At 48.9% G+C, this 23,941-nt stretch overlaps 1 protein-coding gene across 4 annotated transcripts in view; it reads left to right on the forward strand.

Moving 5' to 3' along the window:
- TENM4 (teneurin transmembrane protein 4) overlaps positions 1-4,864 on the forward strand; it is a gene marked incomplete at its 5' end in the record, with an annotated part of 390,801 nt that extends 385,937 nt beyond the window's left edge. For all 4 annotated transcript variants that reach the window (XM_082628863.1, XM_082628861.1, XM_082628860.1 and 1 more), the window contains 2 exons: positions 1,346-1,488; positions 4,100-4,864. In XM_082628863.1, the coding sequence (XP_082484989.1) occupies positions 1,346-1,488; positions 4,100-4,858 (902 nt within the window). In that variant the 3' untranslated portion in view covers positions 4,859-4,864. The remainder of the gene's footprint in view (positions 1-1,345; positions 1,489-4,099) is intronic.
- Between the last annotated feature and the right edge of the window lie 19,077 nt (positions 4,865-23,941).

Consider the following 23,941-nt stretch of genomic DNA (forward strand, 5'->3'; position numbering starts at 1 on the left):
TTTCTGGTTACCCGAACGCTCCCAATACTCACCTCCCCTCTCCAGGCCTTGCCTTATACAATGGCCTTTGCCTTCATCTCCATCGAAGCCTGACAAAATTTACACAGCTTTCACTGCCTGGCTTCAAGGCAACCTTCTTCATGAAGACTTGTCAGTCTGTGGAACTGAAAGACTTCTGCCCTCCTCTAGGTGTTTTTCCTGTGTCAAGGTTATCCATGTCCATGTCTCATCTCCCCTTCAGGGTCCTGCGTGTGCAAGCTGAGGATCTGTGACACCAGAGCTGGGCACATAAAAGACACTCAGCAACAGAGGGCCAAGTAACTGATGACACACTTTCCACTTTCTTTTCCTGAAGTCTTGGCTTCCTGATTCCACTCTTCAGTGAGCCAGTTGCTCATGACAACATCCCACCTTTCCCTATACCTAGTATTTTATAATTAGTAACCCCCAGGAATATTATAAAAACCAGTAAATCCAATGCCTATGGGGCTAGATCCTCAAGCCCAATATAAAGACTGGAAAATGAAGGCACAGGGAGCTTAAGTGACTTCCTTAGGCTCCCAGAGTAAATAAAGGCAGGATCAAGGGGAAAAAAACTCTTCGATCTTTGGTCAGGCCACCTCCATGCCCAATGCAATTTAGGCCTGAGGCTCTAATCTCTTCAAAAAGGAGAAAGGAGGAAGAGTTTGCTTCTTCCGTGAATTTTCTCTTTAAAAGTCATTCATTAAAACCTTTCCTTTTGGGCTTCCCTGGTGGCGCAGTGGTTGAGAATCCGCCTGCCGATGCAGGGGACACGGGTTCGTGCCCCGGTCTGGGAAGATCCCACATGCCACGGAGCGGCTGGGCCCGTGAGCCATGGCCGCTGAGCCTGCGCCTCTGGAGCCTGTGCTCCACAACGGGAGAGGCCACAACAGTGAGAGGCCTGCGTACCGCAAAAAAAAAAAACAAAAAAAAACTTTCCTTTGGGGTTGGTTGTCCTCTGTGTCTCCTGTTGATGTTGGGGCTGGATGTGGAGGAGTGTTCATCCATCAACAGCTGCCCCTGGCTCCGAAGCTGAAGGTCCTCGGGGTACAGTGACAGTAGTAAGAGGAGTCTGGAAACCCAGGTTCTACTTTGGTGACATCTCTCTCAGCTACATCCCTGGGAGGGGACACTAGGTCCCAAGAGCCATGTTCAGCTTTCATACCGTGAAACAGTTTCCACTATGCTTGTTGACTCTCCCCCCAGCAGCTCTCCAGGTCCTCACCCCGCCCCCCTGCAGCCTAACTCTAGGCTGCTTTCTTGGGATGTGTCACTCTGAGGTCCACTGACTCCATGGGGCTGTTTCTGCTTCTCTCCCACCCAGATGTCAACAGCTGGCTCCTCACCTTCGGATTCCAGCTTCACAATGTGATTCCCGGCTATCCCAAGCCAGACATGGATGCCATGGAACCATCCTACGAGCTCATCCACACACAGATGAAAACTCAGGAGTGGGACAACAGCAAGGTAATTCACACACATGGCTGCCCACCCCTCAAGCCATCCAGACATTACAGGAATGGGTCCCACCAGCTTTTCAGGAAAGCCTAGGCCAATGATAGAAACCAATGCGGTACGTCCACTGTGCCTGCCAGAAACAGTTCAGCAAATACTTAGTAACCCTGCCACTGGCAAGTCACTGTAGACCCAGCTGTAACAGCACGTAGGCCCTCACAAGCCAAATTAAGGAGTTTTGTCTGTTACACTGAGTTTGGAGTTCCACACAAAAAAATGAGCCTTTGTCCCAACCCAGAACAAAAGTACAAAGAGGGAAGGTGTGTTCGAAATACAAATGTGACATTTTCTGAGCACCTCAGTGCACCTGGCCTATTCTACATAAATTAACGCACAAATATCCCTTGGTATCGTTGTTCTCATTTTAGAGACTTCATGCCTGAGGCTTTCGAATGCCACACAGCAAGGATGACGTAGAGCAGGATTCAAACCCAGATCTGTCTGTAGATGCTCAAAAAAATGTTACTTTCCCCTGTCTTCCATTTATGACCCAATTTCAGAGACTCATAGAATTTTATGGCTATAAAGATCCTTAAAAACAGTTTCATTCCACCCTCTCACTTCAGACATCCATTTGCTCATTTCTTCCCACTGCCCCCCTCTTTCATAAGATCTGTGCTAGGAGCTGGCTCTTTCAGGCCCCATGCCCCGGGAGCCCAGTGAATGCAGGAAAGAATCAGGCAGAGACCAGGCCTTCCAGGGGATCCCTGACCAGGGGGACAAGAGACTGAGGAGGAAATCAGAGTTGCCAGATGGCATACTGCTGGCGATCAGAAACTTACACATCCATATCTCTTACTCCAGTCGGATTCCATTAGGCCTCAGCCTAGCTGTTTCCTTCCCCTGACCTCTGGAGAATGTGATTCTGCACCTCTGTGCTCCGGTGGCACCTATAGCTTCCTCTTGCTAAGCACTCACAACACTATATTTTCATTCCTGTTTTCTTCCCTGTATCTCCACTAGACCCTAAGCCCCAAGAGGGCAAGTACTGGGTCTTATTTGGTACCCAGCATACCACCTCGCACATAGTAGGTGCATGGAAAACTTTTGTTGAATGAACAAATGGTTGAAAGAAGTAAACAACCCTGTGAGTTCGGCCTTTTTCCCAATTTTACAGATAAGACCAGAGTTGAGAGAAACTTGTCCAAGGTGAGCTGGAAAGGTGATGAGAACCCAAGTCTGTCTGATCACGAAGCCCGTCCTCTCTCTGCGGCCCTAGCCCCACCCACTGCCCCTCTCCAATCCCCGCCATCCATCCCTCCAGCTGCCCACAGCACTGACTGTTCTCCCAGGGCCGCTTCCAGCCACTCAGCTGCACCCCCTACCTCCAGGCTCCCTTCTCCACCCCCTCCCAGAGCCACAGTCTCTGACGGCCCGTTTGCCAACCTTGCCTGTCAATGAATTATTGATTTCTGCCCTTGGCACGCATTGGAGATCTTTGTTGTTGAGCACTCCAGCTTCCGTGAAACTCTAGGAAATAATTGTTCACAGACAGGGTTCTATTAATTATAAAGAGGACTTAATTTCAGTGAGAAACCGATGGACCTTTTTCTAAAGCCATTTCTCTAAGTTGCTGATAAGGCCCTGGGGCCTGCCTGAACGTGGCTTCCAACCTGTCCCCCAAAGCAGCCAAGAGCGGGGCCACTTGAGGAGCCCCCAGGAAGCACTGTGCGGACAGAGGACCTCCTTGAAAATCATTTCTAAACATGGCAGAGAGCAATACAGCAGGCTAAGAGGGTTTATGTAAATCACTACTTTTCATCCTACTAAGTCTTCTTGTCAAGAGTGCATTCCTCGCCATTCCTGCATCTAACATCATCCCCTCATCCTCCAAGTCCCAACTCAAGCGTGAGCCTGTCCTTGAACCCCATCTCCTTCACCTTGCTTCTCCGCCTCCAGGCTGAGACACCCTGAGCCGTGATTGCTCCTCCCGACTCCAGCAGCCCTTGAACTGAGCCCCTAGGATCAGACAGACCAGGGTTCGAATGTTGGCTTGAATACTTAATAGTCTGTGGCTAGTACTTACTAGTCTGTATGACTGTGGGCCAGGTACAACCTCTTTGAGCCTTAGTTTCCTTAGGTGTAAAACCAGAACAATAACAGTCCCTACTGTATAAAGTTATTGTGAAGATCCAGCGAGATAATGAATGTGAATTATTCAGCTCAAAGACCATGACGTGTTGGCTATAGCTGTTACTATTGCTCCTCTTAGACCACCACTGATCACATTTGATTGTAGTTATTTGTTGCCACATCTGTCTTTCCCCACTAAACGAGGAGTTCTTCAAGGGCAGGGATGATGTCTGATTCATTGTTGTATCTCCCGTGCCGAGAAAGGGACTGGGCACAGAGTAGATGCTCCCTGAACAGCTTCTGAATGGAAGGAAGGGTGAATAGATGGATGAAGGAGGGCTGGGTGTCCTAGTGGTCAGCAGTAGGGCTAGATGCTACAGGTGAATACATTTGTATAGGTTTGACTTTTAGTCACGTAAGCTGATTCTCCAGGCCGTTGGAAGTTTTTCCCCATTTATCTCACTCTCTCTCTCTCTCCCCCCACCATCAGTCTATTCTCGGGGTACAGTGTGAAGTGCAGAAGCAGCTCAAGGCCTTTGTCACCCTGGAACGTTTTGATCATCTCTACGGCTCCACAATCACCAGCTGCCAGCAGGCCCCAGAGACAAAGAAGTTTGCATCCAGTGGCTCAGTCTTTGGCAAAGGGGTCAAGTTCGCCTTGAAGGATGGCCGAGTGACCACAGACATCATCAGTGTGGCCAACGAGGACGGGCGGAGGGTGGCTGCCATCTTGAACAACGCCCACTACCTAGAGAACGTGCACTTCACCATTGACGGGGTGGACACCCACTACTTCGTGAAACCAGGACCTTCGGAAGGCGACCTGGCCATCCTGGGCCTCAGCGGGGGGCGGCGAACCCTGGAGAACGGGGTCAACGTCACTGTGTCCCAGATCAACACGGTGCTCAGTGGCAGGACTAGACGCTACACAGACATCCAGCTCCAGTACGGGGCGCTGTGCTTGAACACCCGCTATGGGACAACACCGGATGAGGAGAAGGCACGGGTGCTGGAACTGGCCCGGCAGAGAGCCGTGCGCCAGGCCTGGGCCCACGAGCAGCAGCGACTTCGGGCAGGGGAGGAAGGCCTGCGGGCCTGGACAGAGGGCGAGAAGCAGCAGGCGCTGAGCACGGGGCGCGTTCAAGGCTACGACGGCTTCTTCGTGATCTCGGTGGAGCAGTACCCGGAACTGTCAGACAGCGCCAGCAACATCCACTTCATGAGACAGAGTGAGATGGGCCGAAGGTGACAGAGAGGACCATGGCCGGGACTTCTTGCCAAAGACAGCTACTCTTTTGTGGCCGCGTACCTGACTGTGTTGTACTTAAAAAAAAAAAAGAATCCTTTTTTTAACAAGTGCAGAAAGCAAACAAACAAAAAAGATACTGGTTGCATTCTAATTCATGCAACATCCTTTTTTTTTAAGAAAAGAAAAACACAAATTTGGCCTTCACACATTTTTTGCAAAGAGCAGAAGGTATTTTTTTTCCACAGTGTGATCACAATGAAAACTTTCTTGTCTTTTGTTCCCTTTTCCTTGAGGGGTTCTCCTTGTTGTTTGGGGTACATTTCTCCTCACTGAGATGCATCTCCTGGGGTGTGTCCTTGTCTGTCCCCAGGTACCCTGTGTGATGTGAGTGTGCTAACTTGTCCCATGTGCAACTTTCCCTTCCATGGGGGTCGGGCAGGAGGGAAGGGTGCGGAGAGTAATGGGCCGGTAGCAAATTTCCGAGGGGGCCTGGAAGGAGCGTCTGCAGGACCTGAGGATCTTTGGCTAAGCTCCCGCAGACAAGTGGTAGCTTTTTTACTCACTGTGTTCCATGCCTCCAGAGGACCATGGATGGTTCCATCTTCTCTGGAGAATTTCATGATCTCACAGCACCTTTTTCAAGCTGCCCCAAACTCCTGTCCAAGCTTTATATTTTGATGCGAAATGAAACCCCCAACCCCTTTTGCAAATCTTGTGTAGTTGTCAGTGCCACCTCCGTGCTGGGATGGAGAAAGTGTCTCCCAGGTCCTCTCCCCAGTCTGGTGACAGCATCCTGGGGCTTAGAGCCCAAGCCTCCCCAAGAGGCAGAGGCATCCAGGACATCTGTGGTTGGTTGGTCCTCCCATGATGCTCCTTATTCATCTCTGTCTGTCTCCCAAAGTCAGATGTGAGAACCAGCACTGCACAGCAAGCCCTCAGTGTGGGCACCACGTCCAGAAGGGAAGGTCACCCACGGCAAAAGAATGGCAGTGGTGGCAAGGGTACCAGCCTGCCTTCCTAGGTGAAGCCCTCTCCCCATGACTTTGGGTATCTTCCCTCCACTGCTCAGCTGCCACCACTGAGAAACAGGAGTGTGGAGAGAGGTGCTTGGTGGCCTTTGATTGTGGAAAGAGGCTTAAGAAAAAGTCAGCCAGAGAGGGGAAAGCATGCATCAAGCATCCTTCTAACGAGCTCCTGAAGGCTCCTATGTCTCTCATGTATTGGGCTAATTGCAGAGCTGGGATGCAGCTGGATAGGCTTTCAGGAAATTCCTTCTGTGAAGCTCTTCTAAAACAGCTTCCCCTCTAGAGGAGCCCAACTGGGGTTTTAAAGCAAGATTAAGGAGAAAGGAGGAAAGAGATGATGTGGTGTGGCCTGGCGGCATCAAGCTATCCCACCAGGATTGGGGGCGGTTCCTGAGGCTGGTGCCTGTGGATCCAGAAGACCAGGCTACAGTTGTCCCTGTGAAGACCTACGCCTGTGGTCATCGGGCAGAAGTTTAAGTCCTTTCAGGAATGAGTACATCCCACACCTGCAGGGCATGCCCAGGGAGAGGCAGCAGCCAGTGGGCCGGGGGAAGCATTGAGAGTAGGGGAGAGCTAGGAGCTCCTTTCTCCTGTTTTATCTGCCTAATTACCACTGTCATTACCTCTCACAGGAGGCTCTGGGAGACCAGGAGGGGAAGCCAAATGCTTCCTTTTAAGCTGGGCTTCTTAGAAAGTGGGACTTTTATGGGTTACATTTTACATTGAGTGTGGAAAATGAATTCTGAGTCTGAGCTCCTTCCCGTGGAAACCTTGTTGGACTGACAAGCTCATGGCACCTTTATAGCCTTACTCACAGAGTCTTCAGAATATTCCATGAGTTAATGAAACCGAAAAGGTCTCTTACTGCATGAGAATCGGAGCAGCACGGAGGCCGGGGTCTGCCTGGCAGAGGGAGGCACCCAGAGCTTCTCGGGAGAGGAGGTTTTGCCTTACGTCATCCCACTGGGATGAGAGGATGTGTTTCGCTAAGTGCTCTTCCTGTTTCCAAAAAAAGTTACACTGCTGCTACAGTGTCTTGGACTATTTGCCCACTCCTCCCAGAGCTCCGCTGAGTCAGATGCAGTGCTCCCGGGCCCACTGTGCAAGGCGGGAGTTGGCGGCGGGTCCCATCCGGCAGGATCGTTCTTGGATGGGATGGAACATAGTTTGGTCTGAAGAACACAAGTTTTTAATCCAAAATAGACTTATGCCTCTCAAATGTGCTCTTGATACAAGGAGCCCTTGAGCAATGGGACCCTGCCCATTGACCTAGATGATCAGTTCCATCCTGGCTTCCTGACATCAGTCAAGACCTGCTGGGGACGTCTACTTGGAGGTCAGAGACAGCAGGAGGGCCGAGTGAACCATCTCCCCACACCTCCCCAACCCTCTGACTCTCCACCCCTCACCCCCACCAAAGTAACAGTGTGGACTCTTAAAGATCAAAATCGCAGAGAATAATTGAGCATTCCTTTCCTTTCAACGAATGATGTTATATTTTTTCTGGGCTACATACCACCAGGGAGGCATAGCTTCTGTATGGGGAGGAGATGAAGCATCCCCAGCCTTTAGAGAGGACCTCAGGTGTGGGGCAGGCGGCATCATGCACCTCAGTTTCACACTGGTGCTGTTGCTATTGGAGGTGGTGCTTCTGGCCTCGGCCCTTCTGAGTTGGTTTCCATTAGGGCTGGCAGGTGACTCACTGCCTGCACTCTCGGTCTGTCCTCCTGCTGAGACCAGCAGTGCCAACCGCACCACAAGAGTGAGTCTGAAGGCATAAGCCAGAGTTCCCTGTGCCTGCTCAGTGGCCTCCAGGCAGCAAATCCCATCCTTGACGGCACCTGCCCTTTGGGCATTAACCAACCAAAACGTGTGCATTCCTTAGAATTACCAGCCCTCCCTCACTGGCTCAGGTTCATTATTCTGCAGGATGTCAGCTTCTGACCCTAGAAAAAGGTTTATTTTGGAAGAGCTCCTACCTTCTCCCGTATCCTGCACAGCTGCCATCAGCTCCTCATCCTCAGCCCCTCTGTCATCACCTTAAATAGGACTTCAGTCATTCCCCAACTTTGTTTTGTATAGGATGAGATTTCCTTTTTATCCACCCTCCAGGCAGACATCACTGGAGGGCAGAGCTATGACAACGGGAGGAAGGGAAAGGAACTCCACGGTCAATTACCCCTGATGCTTGTCTCTCAGAACTGTCGGCTGAGAATTAACCCAAGGAACAGACTAGTGCCTGATTTCTACCTAGGGTTGGAGGATTTGAAACAATTGCTAAGAAACTGACCAGAGGTTGAAAATGGCCAGAGGCCGTGACTTTAAAGAATCAGGATGAGGTGGGGCTGGAAGCAGAAGGTGATGTAGGCAAGGAAGGGGAATAAAACTGGGCAGTGTTTTTATAGGCACGTTAACAAGGAATCAGATTTGTTTAAAAAACACAAAAAAGAATAAAGGACCTTTTTAGCTGTGACTTTTAAGTACCGCCTTATAGGTGGCAGGGGTTTCCAATATGCAAAGATGAGATTTCCATGGGAAATCTTAGAATAGTTTCACATCTGCAGCCTGGTATTTGCAGTTGCCACGAGGTGAGGACCATGAGGCTGAGCTTGGTGCCCAGGAGGAAGGAGTCTGCCGGGCCTCAGCGGGATCTCGGGTTTGGGGGTTTGTTCCCCTGGTGCTTAAAGTCGAATCTATCTTCCATTCCTCACAGCAGCCACTACGCCCCGGCCGTGGCTTCTGGTCCTGAGCTGGGGCCTGCCTCCTGAGGGGTCTTGGAAAGCACCCAGTCTCTTTTTTCCCTTGGGATCCTCATTAGGATTAAAAGCCCTCTATTTAAGGTTCAAAATTCCCAGGTAGTTTATATACTTGTCTGTATTTTACTGGACAGGAGGGCATTAAAGAAAGAAGTCTGTAGTTCAAGGCCCTTTCATTTTACCTTCAAAAAACAGCAAACTCCTTTTAAAGACTCATCGCTCAGGTGATAGAAACTTTATCCTCCCCAACCTTTCCATTCTCAGAAACCAGCCTTGTGTACGTGACCACCCCAGACAGCAGGCCGATGTTGGGTTTCTTACCCCCTCTGGAATGCCAAAGGCATGACACTGGGCGACCTCTTGGTCCCGAAGAAAATGTGTTTGATTCTGAGGGCAAACTGCGAACGGAGAACCAACTTTCGGGCAGGCTCAGCTATCCTGGCAGAAGCTGAGTCACAGATGTTTGCTGGTGCCTGGTAGCCCTAGATTCACCCAACACCAGAATCCCACTTTTCTAAACCCGCCTGTTGTCCTTGAAGACTTTTGAACCCACAGCTTCAGCAAAAGGACTCTCCCAAGCTGCCTCTGGACGACCAACACTGGAGACTCTGGCCTTACCATGTGGAAATAGTTTTCCTGAAGTCTGGAACTAATTTTGAGAAGTTTTTTTCTCAACACTTTTGTGTTTCTAACACTGTATTCTTGACTGTGTAAATACCAACAAGGCTGTAAATAAATGCAGATGTAGATACCTTCTAGAAAAAAAAAAAAAAGACATAAAAACAAAACTAGAAGTGATCCCGTGTAGCCTTCGTTGACAAATAAAAGAATATTTTGTGTTTAAAGCTGTCTGGTGGCCTTTGGAGTGATTGCTTGAGCCAGTCCTCTGAGTTTGCTCTACTAGAAGCTCCTGTCCTCAGGAGGACCTCCAAAGCTCTGGTGCTTGGCCCCAAAGTCCCTCTTAAGCCCTCCAGGTGACAGCTGTCAGGGAGAGGCATTTCCAGAGGACACAAAGACCCTGGGGCTTAACCTCACAAATGTCAAAGCACCTCTGACATCAGCTATGCCCCACTGCTCCCCCGGGCCACATTGCAGCTGCTGTCCTACTGGCCTCAGGGACAGACTCCAAGGGGTGGGACAGCTCGACACTGCCCTAAGGAAAAAGCCTGTGCTCTGCCACTGGGCACAGAATTGTCCACTATGTCACACGTCACTGCGTTCCACATGGGGTGTCACTGGTTGCGCTTTCAAAAATAAACGCATATTCATCATACAAATTATTATAACCACATAATACAACTTGGAAAAAAAGGAAGAAAATTCCTTTAGCATTGTTTTGGGTTTTTTTGTTTTTTGCTCTGTGTGTTCTTAATCTAAGGTAATTGAAAAAAAAATCTAAGGTAGTCACAGCATACAGGTAATTTTTCACCCTGCTTTTCTCACATAATCTCACATTTAACCTCATGTCTAGAAGCCAGGGATGACAGCTGGTCACTTAGGAAAGTACATTTGCTAAGCCCACCTCCCTTGTGTGAACAGCAAATCTTATGAAAATTCAAATAATTGAGGACAGGAGTGAGAACAGAAGGTTCATTGCTTCCCATTAGCCTCAGGTCTGGCCCATCACCAGGCCCTGTGGGAAGGAGCTTCAAGCTTCGGCTCTCTTCCTTCCACCCGGGAAGCTATGGGCTGTCCAGGCACTGCTACCCAAGCTGTCATACTTTTGTGGTGCCAGGGACGGAGACACCTGCAGTGGTTAAAAAAAAAAAAAAAAAAATTGGGGGGTGCAAAACTTGGCTCTAGCACTTAACTGTGTGATCTTAGACAATTAATTTAAATTCTAAGCCTCAATCTTCTATCTATAACGAGGGTATGATGGCACATACCATACCTTCCTGGTTACTGCTCAGATCACCTTAAAGGAGCAGGCGTATAATGTTGCATGCTGCTCTCTGAACAACAGGACTTGACCCAGTGTAACTTTTCCCCCTCACACCTCCCTCCTCAGCCCTCCACCCACCTCCCTTCCAGAGTCTGGTACTCTTCCCACTATACCAGTGGTTCTCAAACTTTGGCCTGTACCAGACTCACCTGGAGTGTTTATCAAACCACAGATTGCTGGCCCCGCCCCCGGAATTTCTGGAATCAGTGGGTCTGAGATGGGGCCCCATAATGTGCATTTCTAACATATTCCCAGGTGATGCTGATGCCCCTTCACGCTTTGAGAACCACTGCCAACGACACTATCTTTTACACTATGGAGCGAATAAGCTACTCAGCATGGCCCCTCAGATGCCCTTGGTCAAGGATACCTACCATTTCCAGCCAGCAGAGCCAGTGTATCGGTCCTCCTCTGCTGCGCCCTCTCCCGCTTCTGCACTACATACAGTCAGCCGCGTGGGAACGTCCCCCACCCCAAGATACCCAGGCTTTCACACCTTGCGGGCCTTTGCACTCAGCGCTTCTTCAAGCCCGGTGGAAGAGTTCTCCGAAGCCCTCCGGCAGCCCTTTCCCTCTCCACAGGGACTCACCGCACACTGCCACGAGCCAGGCACTTTCAAGACTGAATTAACTTGGGCGTGAGCATCTCGAGCCCAGCCCGATCTGTGTCTATCTAATCCTCTGCGCATCCCCAGGGCCCAAAGCAGGTACCCAGCTGTGGGTCACCCTAAGCTCAGCTTGGTCTTTGCTGCAGGGGTCCACTCTCTCTGGTGTATTTGAGAAAAAGGGGGATGGTTGCCTATCCCCTTCTGAATGGAGGCCGCCTCGCCTCCCAAGCCGGGTGTTGCGCTCCCTCCCGGGCTCTCCTTGCCAGACTGCGTGCTGCAAGCGCGCGGGCCTCGCGAGAGGAGGGGGCGGGAGCAAGGCAGGTCTCCTCCCCTACGTTCTGCGTACGCCACGCTCTGTAACCCCGCCCTCGAGGTTGCACGGGAGATTCTTCAGGATGCGTTGGAGGCGGTGGGGAAAACTACCAGGAAGAAGACTACAGTGAGTACTATTAGGCCTTTTCTCCCGTATCCAGCGGAGAAGGGTGTAACCTCTTACAGGGCGTTCCTCGTGGTCTCACCCACCCTGCCCTTGTTCCCAGTTCTCATGCCGGCGTTTCTGTGGGCATCTCTCCCTTCAGCCCCACACTGGAGTTCCATGCCTTGGAAAGCTCCACTGCTACTGGAGTGCCCAGCCCTGCCTGCATCAGGCCATCCAGCGTTAATCTCTCAAGTCTGACTCCATCAGTCTGGAATGGCTCCATGGTAGGCTCTAGCCACCATTCCCTGGTCAGTCCTCTTTCAGGGTCGCAGCGCAGTAGGAGTTGCAATTACATTTTTGTATCCTTTCAAAATCCAAAGCGTATTTGTGGAGACACACACACCTTGCAGGTGAAACTGCACAACTCACGTGGGGACTTGAGCCCACCAGTGAGGACTCGAAGCCAGCCAGAACCCAGACTGGGACGTGAACCCGCGAGCTGGGACTCAAGCCTAGCCAAAACTAAGATTGGGGCTTGAACCCACTGCCTTTAATTGAGTTCACACACCTGGTCTCGGGATTTAATGAAGCTCAGGTTCTTTGTATCTCCTCTCCGAAAGAATTTAGTGAGAGACAAAGTGATAGGTAAGAAGTGGATTTACTTAGAGAGATACACATTCCATAGACAGAATGCAATCTGTCTCAAAAGGTAAGAGCTTCCCCAGGGCATGCGTCTTCTCGGAAAGTGAGAGCGGCCATGGTAGAAACACACTTCGCAGACAAGAGTGTGGGCCATCTCAGAAGGCAAGAGGCCTCAAAATATGGAGTGGTTAGTTTTTATGGGCTGGATAATTTCATAGGCTAATGAGTGGGAAGATTATTCCAACTATCAGTATTTTGGAGAAGGGACGGAATTTTCCAAGAATTGGGCCACCACCTACTTTTTGGCCTTTTATGGTCAGCCTTGGAACTGTTATGGAGCCTGTGGGTGAGTCGTTTAGCATATGCTAATATATTACAATGAGCATATTATGAGGCTCAAGGTCTACTGGGAGTCGAATCTTCCGCCATCTTGGACCTAGTTGGTTCTAACCAGTTTTTGTCGTGTCTCAAGGACTATGTCATTCTTTTAAAGGTTGTGCCCTGCCTCCTTCCCTCCTGTTTCACAAAAACTAACATCAGTTCTTAGGGGCAATAGAGTCTTAAACCCATCGGGAAGAATGGAAGCATTTTCCTCCTGCCCTGTAATCTGCAAGCCCACTTCTGCCTTTAAGAAGTCAGCACCCTGGGACTTCCCTGGTGGTCCAGTGGCTAAGACTCTGCGTTCCCAATGCAGGGGGCCCGGGTTCCATCCCTGGTCGGGGAACTAGATCCCGCATGCCGCAATGAAGGTCACATGGCAACAAAAGTCCTGCGTGCCACAACTAAGACCCTGCGCAGCCAAATAAATACATAAATATTAAAAAAAAAAAGTCAGCACCTGACATTGTATGCAGAGTATTTGGGCCCTGGCTTTGGCATCCCTTCCCCTACCTTCAAAATATAACCCCTCTACATTCCTAGGACTGAGTTCTTAAGGTAAAAATCTCTTCCCCAGTCTGTGAGATGGGAACGGAGGAAATGGAATCATTCTTTCAGATACAGATATTTATTATAAGATGCGTGGTTGGATGGATGGAAAGATAATGGATGATTAAATAAATGAATGCCGTGGCAGGCTCTTGAGGAGGCCTAGAGAAAAAACTGCAGTCAATCAGCAAACATTTAATGAGCATTTCATTTACATGTTGACTGAAAAAAATGCACAACATAAAAGTTGAGTTATGTTTTGGGTTTTTTTTTAATTTTTAAATTTTTTTTTTATTTTTGGCTGCATTGGGTCTTCGTTGCTGCGTGTGGGCTTTCTCTAGTTGCGGTGAGCGGGGGCTACCCTTCCTTGTGGTGCGCAGGCTTCTCATTGCAGTGGCTTCTCTCGCTGCAGAGCACGGGCTCCAGACGCACGGGCCTCAGCAATTGTGGCTCGCGGGCTCCAGAGCACAGACTCATCAGCTGTGGCGCACGGGCTTAGCTGCTCCGTGGCAAGTGGGATCCTCCTGGACCAGGGCTCGAACCCACGTCCCCAGCATTGGCAGGCGGATTCCTAACCACTGCACCACCAGGGAAGTCCCGAGAGTTATGTTTTATTCAGCGGACAAAACTGAGGACTTAAGCCTGGGACACAGCGTCTCAGATACTCTGAGGGACTGCTCCAAAGAGGCAAGTGGGGAGCCAGCATATATAGGATTTTTTGCAACAAAGACCAGGTAGTCGGAACATCACAAGATTACTGTTAATTAAAGAAAACTAGATGTAGCAAGTTAAGGAATTTAGCGCTTTTCTATATGTGGGAAGATGCAAGAGTCTGGGCTCACTGAAATCATTCCTTTGATGTGCACCTCAGCTGTCTGGGGCCAGTACCTTGTGCTTTCTCATCCTGAGTCTCCTCAGGGTGCATGTTGAGGGGTGGCTACAGTAGCTAATGGCTTGATGGCAGGCATCCTGTTTCTATCCTTAGTTCCCTCAGGGCTCACCTTCGGGGCCGCTGTAATGTGATGGCTTGATGACTGCAACATCCTTTGTTTACTGATATGGCAGGCAGTATTTTTCATTCACATATATAAGCGGCCTTAGAGGACCTAAAGATGTAAGACAGGACCCTTTGCTTATAAATATTACCACCCAATCAGGGAGTCTAGAAATATTCAGAAAACAGACTGTGATACCAAGGGGCACCTGCTCTGTGTCACTACTCCAGAAGCCTCAGCATCCAAGCTTGCTAGAACTCAGAATTCTGGTGAAGGAGAGCAGAAATCTTCCAGGTTTTGCCCTGGGAGAAGTGCCAGGGGCCCAGTCTCTGGAATCAAGAGGTACCATAAGCTCAAGCTCAGTCTTGGGGACAGGGAGTTGCCAGTTTGTTAGCTGAAGCATGGCAAAGCAGCCAGGGGCTCCAGGCACTACAGTGTGTGGCGATATAAAATTGGATGGTGTAGGGCTACTGGGAGCAGAACCCCATCAGTGTCCAGGGGTCAGGTCCAGGCCTCCAGGGAGGTGTCTGGGTCTGGGCAGGTAGGCCAGGCAGATGCCCTGGCATCCACACTTCACTGACATAGGTCTGGTTGTAGGAGGAACCAAGCCCTGGGGGACTCAAGCTCACCCTCTGCCTTTGCCATGATTCCGTGACAGCAAGACTAGCCCCAGCTCCCACCTTCTGCCTCGACTGAGGCCCCTAATGTGCCCCTTGCCTGATCAGCCTGTGATTTTATCTACAAACTCAAGAGATTTCAGCTAGCTGGAGGGGAGGGAGGCGGTGGGCCAAGTCTCAAGTGCTAAGAAGGTGCTTCCAACAGATACCACTTTCCACAGCGGCAAAGAAGGGGAGCGCAGGGTGGGCTGGGTGGGAAGAGGAAGGAATCATAGAATTTCCTGGAAGAGGTGGATTTGGTGAGAGGGAATTAGATGAGAGCAGAAGACATTCCTGATGGGAGGAAGGTGTGCTAGTCTCGTGGTCCTGGGGGAGCCTGGGCTCCTAAGACCTGTTCCTGCAAACCTAGTCCAGGCAGGCAGAAAGCCCCACATTCCCAGGGATCTGATCCAGCATGTCTCAACTTTTTTCACACAGCAAAACACATGATGGTTGATGTTTACATTCAACACTGAATCCCAGGGATTTATGTAGATTTGGTATAATAAAGATGTAAGTTATGTGCAAACGCCAGCAAGCAGGAATGCCCCCTCTTCACACTCATAAAGCATATCAGAATGGAAGTGAGGGAGACTGATGATAGTATTACAGGGATAATTTTGAATGCACTCGAATTGATAACAAAAGGAATTATTATTCCTTTAACTGTTATTTATAATGACTGACTTCTGACTTGCATCACTGTGGGTAGTAACGCAAAGACCAGGAGCAATCGCTACCTTCTTTTTGCTTCTCTTTCTGTCTTGAGTGGGAGAGTTCTGCATGAGGAGATGCTGCACAAGGGTTTGTCTGATATTAAGTTATTATGCAGTGGTCCCAGAAAAAACAGACACATGAAGATGAGGGACAAGGAAGGAAAGAGGGCCATCAAGGGTGTGAGCTCAAGCAAAGTCTCAGGAGAGGAACTTTGTCTCAGTCCAGTGGGGGCGTTGTGGAAACAATCTAAGTCACACCTGAGAGTTGTCCCCAGCTGGGCAGAGGCTGGAGTATTTACATCTCTGCACCTGTCAGTCATCGGTTAAGGGCTGCCCCTGGGGATGTCATTTCTCGGGCACTTCTGGCTTTCTGTGCACTCAGCAAAGGGAGCCCCAGCAGCCTGAGGACAGCCCGCCTACAAAGAGTTGCAGGTGCTGGCTGTTAGGAATGAAGGCACACAGCTTTCATTCATTTCCATCAGAGGAGGTTGGTGGAGCCTCACAGCACCTGCTGTGTTCTCATTTCCTGCCTCACTGGGCACCTAGTAAATGCTAGTCAACTGTTGGCTAGTGAGGGATGCATCCAAGAGAACAGGACACAATAATTGCAAGCGTTAAGCTAACAGAGAGCAGGACCCCACATGTTTTGCTTACCACCGTATCCCTGGCACAAGAAGCATTCATACACATTTGTTGGGAAAACGATGAATGACTCTCCCCCACGGTGATCCTGTGACCTAAGAGCTTCTCCAGTGTGTCCTTAGTTTTCCCTTCCGTTGCTTACCTGATTCGGTTGATGCTGCCAGAGGCCGTGGAGCACTCAGGAGGAGCTCCCTGGGGCCTCACCACGTGGTGGCCCTCCTCACTGAGCAAGTACCCCCCAACTGGAAGGCCCAACATCTGCCCCTGTTTTGTCCTGATCAGATGCTTCTGAGGACAAGCAGTACAGGTTAGTGGGGAAGGTTCAGGGAGATGCAGTAGGTGTGGGCTCTAGACCTAGTGCTTCCTACATTAGATCTCGTTAGAACCTACAACAACCTTCATGGCAGGTGTTATAACATCCCATTGTGCAGGTGAGGTATATGAGGACTGGAGATGTTCACGATTTGTGATATTAAGAAATGGACTCGGAATCTGAATCTAGGTTTGCTCAACTCCAAATTCTAGGCTGTTTCTCTTATGTCTTTTTTTTTTTTTTTTTTTTTTTGCGGTACACTGGCCTCTCACTGTTGTGGCCTCTCCTATTGCCTAGCACAGGCTCTGGACGTGCAGGCTCCGGACGCGCAGGCTCAGCGGCCATGGCTCACGGGCCCAGCCGCTCTGCGGCATGTGGGATCTCCCCGGACCGGGGCACGAACCCGTGTACCCTGCATCGGCAGGCGGACTCTCAACCACTGCGCCACCAGGGAAGCCCTCTCTTATGTCTTAAAGCTGGGGAGCAAGGGAATTTCTGAGGTGGAGGGCTTCATGTGAAGTCTGCTGATGGCCAGCCGCCCCTCGAGCAGCCAGCAGGTCCCCTGATGACTATTCAGCGGACACACGCCTCCCACCCAAGACTTGGCACAGTTCCAAACTCAGGGCTGCCTTCAGCAGGTAACTGAGCAGCCACCCAGGGCCCTGTACTCAGAAGGGCCCGCTCTTGGTTTAAGGCTCTGCTGTCACCATCTTGAAATTCTTTATAGTTTTTAAGCCAGGAGTCCTGTATTTCCATGTGCACTGGGCTGTGCAAGTTATATAGCCAGTCCTCCCCACACTGCTTACCTGGTGTGGACGCACACTTTCGGCATTCTAGGGCATTCTCAGAGCCCTCAGGCAGAGGGTGGTCCCTGGAACCCAAAGCGGTGCTGTGGCTGAGAAATCCCTTATATATCTTTGGGGCGTGTGGAGGACTGAAGAGAAGCAGCCTGACCTTTTCCCAGGCCCACCAACACCAAGCCAGGGAATCCCCACTCAGTGGGAAACATCCACGTCCAGTAAAGCGGCAAAGGCCTGGGAAAGAAGCAGGTGCAGGGACAGTGGGCACAAAGCAGCCCCAAGCCAGTTCCATCCACGGATCAGGGGAGGTGACACCTTGACTGAGTCTTAGGGAAAGGAATAAAGAAGGGAATGGCAGGCAGATGGCCTGGTGAAGCACAGGCACTGAGGCATCCTGTGGGGAGCTGGGCATGGCTGCTGGACAAGGCAGGGGAGGGGCCTCAGGAACCCAGACTGGACTGGTGGGTGGGGCCAGACTTTGCCTCTTCGCCCTCAGATTTTGTCCTCCTGCACCTGTACATTCTCCTGGGACAGTCTCCATGTGCACCCCAGATCTTACCAGACGGCTGGAATTTATTGAGATGAGAGGTTTGATTTTCTGCAGACAGAGGTTTATCTGCTCTTCCATGCTACTGTACAGGGCAGGTGATGAGCTTACACACTGATGGTATCTTCACATTGACAATGCCACCTAGTGGTCGCCTGTCACACTTTCCCACCTCTCCAGACTGACATGCAGAAAAACACGGTGAGACCCTATAGGACCATAATAATGCCCCTCCTGCCCCTGCTCTTTGTGTGGTTCAGATGACCTTCCTACAGGAATCCTTTTAACCTACACAGCATTCCCAAAGCCGAGCAATGACCTTTTGAAGATGCTCCCCAAAGCACCACACTCACACACACACCCGCCCTGCACCCAGAAAGGGGACAGAGATGGGAGATCAGCTCTGGAGGTCCCTTGCTCCCCTGCCTCAGTGCCTTCTGAGCCTTGGGCCACTGGGAGGAGGGTCCCTTAGTCCTGAATGAATGTGCTGTCCCCAGCACCTTGGGAATGATTACAGACGCCTCTGCTGAGCATGAAGAAGGTGGGCAAAACAGCATTCATGACTCATGGGGTTGGAGACTTACCTTAGGCCTCTTCAAACAATCAATAATGACAACATCAATAACAAGAAGAAGGAGGAGAGGAGGAGCTGGAGGGGAAACTGCTATTTCTTGAGAGCCATCACCCAGGCCAGACAGCCATCCCAGCCCCTTAGGTATCTTCCTTGAATGCATTTTGCAAGTGCATTAAATCTGTCTCACAGCAAGGCAGTGTTCAGATGGGAATTAATATGCACTGGGTGCCTACTATGTGCCAGGGACTTTTCTAAGCACTTTATTTATTTATTTATTTATCATTTACTATTTATTAATTATTTATTAATTATTTTACTTATTTGTTATTTTATTTATTTATTATTTATTCATTTGTTCATTTATTTATTTATTTATGGTGCACAGGCCTCTCACTGTTGTGGCGTCTCCTGTTGCGGAGCACAGGCTCCGGACGCGCAGGCTCAGCAGCCATGGCTCACGGGCCCAGCCGCTCCGCAGCACGCGGGATCCCCCCGGACCGGGGCATGAACCCGCGTCCCCTTAATCGGCAGGCGGACTCCCAACCACTGGGCCACCAGGGAAGCCCCTCTAAGCACTTTAAATGCATTTGCTCATTTAGTCCTCACCATAGCACAACCAGCGAGATACTATTGCTATCCCCATTTTGCAGGTGGAGAAACTGAGGCCCTTGTCCAAGGGCATGCAGCTAGTAAGTGGAGAAATTGAGATTTGCACCTAAGCAATCCAGTTCCGGGGCATGCACTATTAATCACAACCCAGGCTACCTCCTCGGCTGAGAGACAAAAAGAAAATGCATACACCCTGTACTGGAGTTTGCTGGGAAAGGATATGTGATTGAATCTCCATAGTGCATTTACTTATTTTCTCATTTGACAGCCTTTTCGTAAAGGACATCTTACACCAGGTGTGGGTAGGAGCATAGGTTTAAATTAGCCCCAGTCTGATGGGGAAGAGAAGCTAAACTAGGTTGGACCTGTGCACAGGTGATTCAGGATGGGGCAGGAGGCACTGGGTCAAGAAGCAGGGTCCAGGCACAGCTAGCCAGGTAGTGCCTGAACTCTGGTCTAACTGGGTCTAAGGAATACCTCTCTGTCCAGCAAATACTGAATCCTCAGCAAACTGCTACTAGAGCCCTAATTATATCTCAGAAACTCCACTGATTCTCTCCCTTCAGCTTTAGGCTTCCTACCTAGGGAGAGAAGGGGAACACCGGTGATGAGGCAGCACCCGGCTTCACAGAGGGAAACAAGACTAGCTCCCTCGTGGGGCCAGGGTTCCAGATAGATGGGCCGGAGCTGCCATCTACCGACTAACTGGATGTACTGCACAGGCTATTGCCAGGGTCCAGCCTTTCTGCCCAGGTGCAGAGGGAAAGGGGCCTAAGGTGGCTGAATCCTTTGGTCCTTAAGCAGCCTTGAGAAGAAAGGGCTGTCATCTCCTGTGTCTTGTAAATGAAGAGGAGTCTGAGACTCCGAGAGGTGACAAGAGGTAGTAATAACTCATTTACCATTTGCCAGACTCTACTAAGCACTTTACATTCCTTATCTCCTTGAACCTTCTCAAGAATCCCATGAGATTTATCCCCTTTTACTTGTGTCTCTGAAGTCCCTTTATTCTGTAATAGTTTCACCTTCTTAATGCTATTTATTCGCTGGAGACACTAGGTCACTTGTACTACAGAAGGTCTCACAGCCTGAAGTTGGGTGATAGTTCTTCAGAGTGTCATTTCACCCTTGACTCCAGTCTCTATAAGCTGGCCTAGAGCTCTAAAGGCTTACTTAAATTCAGGTTCAATTGTTTCAAGCAAGACTAATTCATGTGTACTTTCTATTACATCTCATCAGGAGGCACGTAATGTTTGATTGTCCTACTTCTCGTGATGTTAAGATTTGATTGATGTTAAAGCAATGCAAAACAATGCTGACTTTCTGAGTCTGTTATTCCTTTATTAAGTTGGAACTGGTCTTTATTTATTTATTATTTATTTATTTATTTATTTATTTATTTTGGAACTGGTCTTTAAAGAAGACCTTTCAGGTTCTGGCTCCAGGTAAGATGGAGCAGCCACAGAACCTGAACAGAATGCACAGAGCTACATGAGGACTCTGAAAAGTAAACAGTGGCAGCTGGAGTGGGAAGGAAAACTAGAATTTGGGGTGCCGCTGAATTGGTAGTGAGTTCACCTTTTTTATTCCCCACTGGTATCCGCCAGCCTAACTCAAGGCAGCTGAAAACCCAGAAGTAGGCCTCAGTACAGCTGGAACTCCAGGAGAAACCCTCTATTTCAGGCTTGAGGCGTGAGAAAGGGGTGTCCTGAGAGTGGCAGCAGAGGCCCACGGATACCTAAAGCTCCAAGGGAGGGGAAATATCCCCTTTGATCAGAGGAGTAATGGTCTCAAGTGTGTGGGTGAACCCCCTGCTCCTTTTTCTGTCTCTCCATCATCCCAGCGGATGGCCCCAACGCAGGAGCAGTAGTTGTGGGAAGTACAGGTCAGAAGGGCGGGTAAATAAAGCCCCAGATATATGGCTGGAAAACCAAGAAGGGAGCCTCAGGGAAACAAAGTACCAGGGAGACTGTGGAGGAAACAGGGAGGAGCTCAGGACAGTGAGCCCATAAGTTGCTTGTGACTTCCTGGCCTCACTCCTAGCTATGCATACAGAGATCAGGCGCTCAACAGCGTACCATAACCTTTGAGAACTGAACTGAGAAATAGGCCATGGCTTAGGTCCCAGACTGGCCATTGGGTGGCACACATGCAAAACAGAACTGAACAGACATCAAAACCACAATCCACAGAGGGTTGGTCAGAGCTTGTGGCCTAAATCCAACCTAGTCAAATGCTTGCTTCTGAATTTTTTAAATTGTCCATAGAATTTAAATAAGATTGAGAGACTCATAATAGGCAAAATATCCAGGATACTTGGCATATGAAGAGCCAGGAAAATCTCCACTCAGCCAATGCTGAAACGATCTAACAAAGACTTTAAAGCAGCTATTATAAAAGTGCTCCAAAAGTAAGGGTGAACACTCCTAAAGCAAATGGAAAGATAGAAGTTCTCAGAAAATAAATAAAAGATACATAGAAAAGCCAAATTGAAATTCTACAACTAAAAAATTACATTAATCAAAAGTTTAAAAACTCACTGGATGGCTCAATATGGCAGAATGGACAGAAGAAGAATCAATGAACTTGAAGACGGATTGATTAAAAGTATCCAGTTGGGGCTTCCCTGGTGGCGCAGTGGTTGAGAGTCTGCCTGCCGATGCAGGGGACACGGGTTCGTGCCCCAGTCCGGGAGGATCCCACATGCCACGGAGCAGCTGGGCCCGTGAGCCATGGCCGCTGAGCCTGCGCATCTGGAGCCTGTGCTCCACGACGGGAGAAGCCACAACAGTGAGAGGCCCGCGTACCGCAAAAAAAAAAAAAAAAGTATCCAATTGGAACAACATGGAAACAAAAGATTAAAAAAAAATTGGAGCCCCAAGGATCTGTGAGACCACATGAAAAGGTCTAATTTTGTGTCACTGGAGTCAGAGAAAGAGAGGAAACAGTGCAGTGCAGAAAACATGCTCAAAGAAATGAGAGCTGAAAACTTCCCACATATGGAGAAAACATAAACTTACATATTCAAGAGGCTTTGAAAACCACAAACAGTATAAAGTGTCTACCTGCCAAGCTTTGGCATCTGGGGGACTACTCTTGAATCTGTGGGGACCATGGCAGACAAGGCATTATCAACACTGAGGTCATTCTGCATAGGAAAGGTAGGAACACGAGCCAGTGGAAGTCTCATTGTAAAGCCAGGTTCCCAATATTTTTGTTGATGATAAGCCACCGAATTATGCAGTTGTAAGTCCAAGTCGATCCGTTTCATAAGGCAGTTCTTCAATAGTTAGGCAATTGTCTGGACATTTCTGAAATTATCTGGGTAATATTTTTGTGGTTCACAACTTCAAACCATTCTATCAGTGAAGGATTTTAGTAAATGGGAGTTCATTATATTGTTAAAAAATAAATGAACTAATAATTAAGAGAGAGCCTGGGAAGCACTAATCATACTAGTATGTTATAAACCAAGAAGTATGATTAATCCAGTTTGGTACACCTGAGGTACAAGTGGAAACAATAAAATAATTGTAGTAATTTTCAGAAGGGTAGAAGAAAATAAAGAGGAAGGGAAGGAGGAGCAGGTAGAGGAAAAGGGAAGAAGAAGGTTTCTTTTCAACTATTTAGTAACTCTGAAATACACTTCATACAGGAAAGGCATTCTTGATTCCTTCTGCCCTTTTTTAAAGTCAATTTTAAAATAAATTAATTGGTGCCCTAGTTCATATATGTGTGTGTGTGTCTGTGTGTGTGTGTGTGTGTGTGTATGGTTTAAAATAAGGTTTTTTTTAAGTATCATCATGAACTAATGAATTTTTAGGATGTGATGCATTTCTTTCAGTCAATTGCATTTTTTTTTTTTTTTTTTTTTTTTTTTGTGGTACACGGGCCTCTTACTGTTGTGGCCTCTCCTGTTGCAGAGCACAGGCTCCGGACGCGCAGGCTCAGCAGCCATGGCTCACAGGCCTAGCCGCTCTGCGGCATGTGGGATCCTCCGGGACCGGGGCACGAACCCGTGTCCCCTGCATCGGCAGGCGGACTCCCAACCACTGCGCCACCAGGGAAGACCAGTCAATTGCATTTTGATGTGCAAATTGTCCTATCTTAGGCCAATTGGCTCCTATATCCTTTTGACATGACCCCAATAGTCTTTATAATATATAGCTTCTTTGCTTTCTGACAGAATAGGATATCCCAAGATCACTTTGTACACTTTATACCCCAGGATTAGAATCAATCATTCCTCAAACGATTTCTGGTTCATTTTATTAAGAAGTTGTATTTAGGCAGCCACTATGTCGTTTCTTTACAGGCTTGTTGGTCCATGACAGCATATGACCCACGAGAGGCCCTAATATGCAGATGAGGATGTGACAGTGAGTTTGGAGTGGCATTCAACTCTGGAGGTAATAAAAGCACCAAACAAACTCTTAGAGAAGCTGAAAGAAGCTAAAGCACTTAAAAACATATTAAGTGGGTATCACTTCTTATCTTGGAATGTTCTCAAATATAGCATGAGAGAACCACGGTGGCAATGTGGATATAAGACCAAAAAGAAATGGCAGCAACAGACCAGGGTGCACCTCTGCAGTCTGTTTTCTAATCTCCACAGCCACCTCCTGCCTCCCCAGGTCCCACCCAAGGATTCTCAAAGCTGTAGGAATGAGATTTTTTTCCAGCGTCTTTCCTCAGGGTGCCTCCCCATGTACCTTCTTAAGGGCTGTGGTAAACTATTTCTCTGTAGTAATAACACCCGTGATACTCCTTTCTCTACTGCCTCTCTCACATATAAGATGACAGTATTAAAATTGCTTGTATATATTTTTTCTTATTAGTCATCCATTTTATACACATCAGTGTATACGTGTCAATCCCAATCTCCCAAAAAATTGCTTATATTGAATGTACTGTCAT

The sequence above is a fragment of the Mesoplodon mirus genome (genome assembly GCF_964341445.2).
Source record: "Mesoplodon mirus genome assembly, chromosome: 7".
NCBI lineage: Eukaryota > Metazoa > Chordata > Mammalia > Artiodactyla > Ziphiidae > Mesoplodon > Mesoplodon mirus.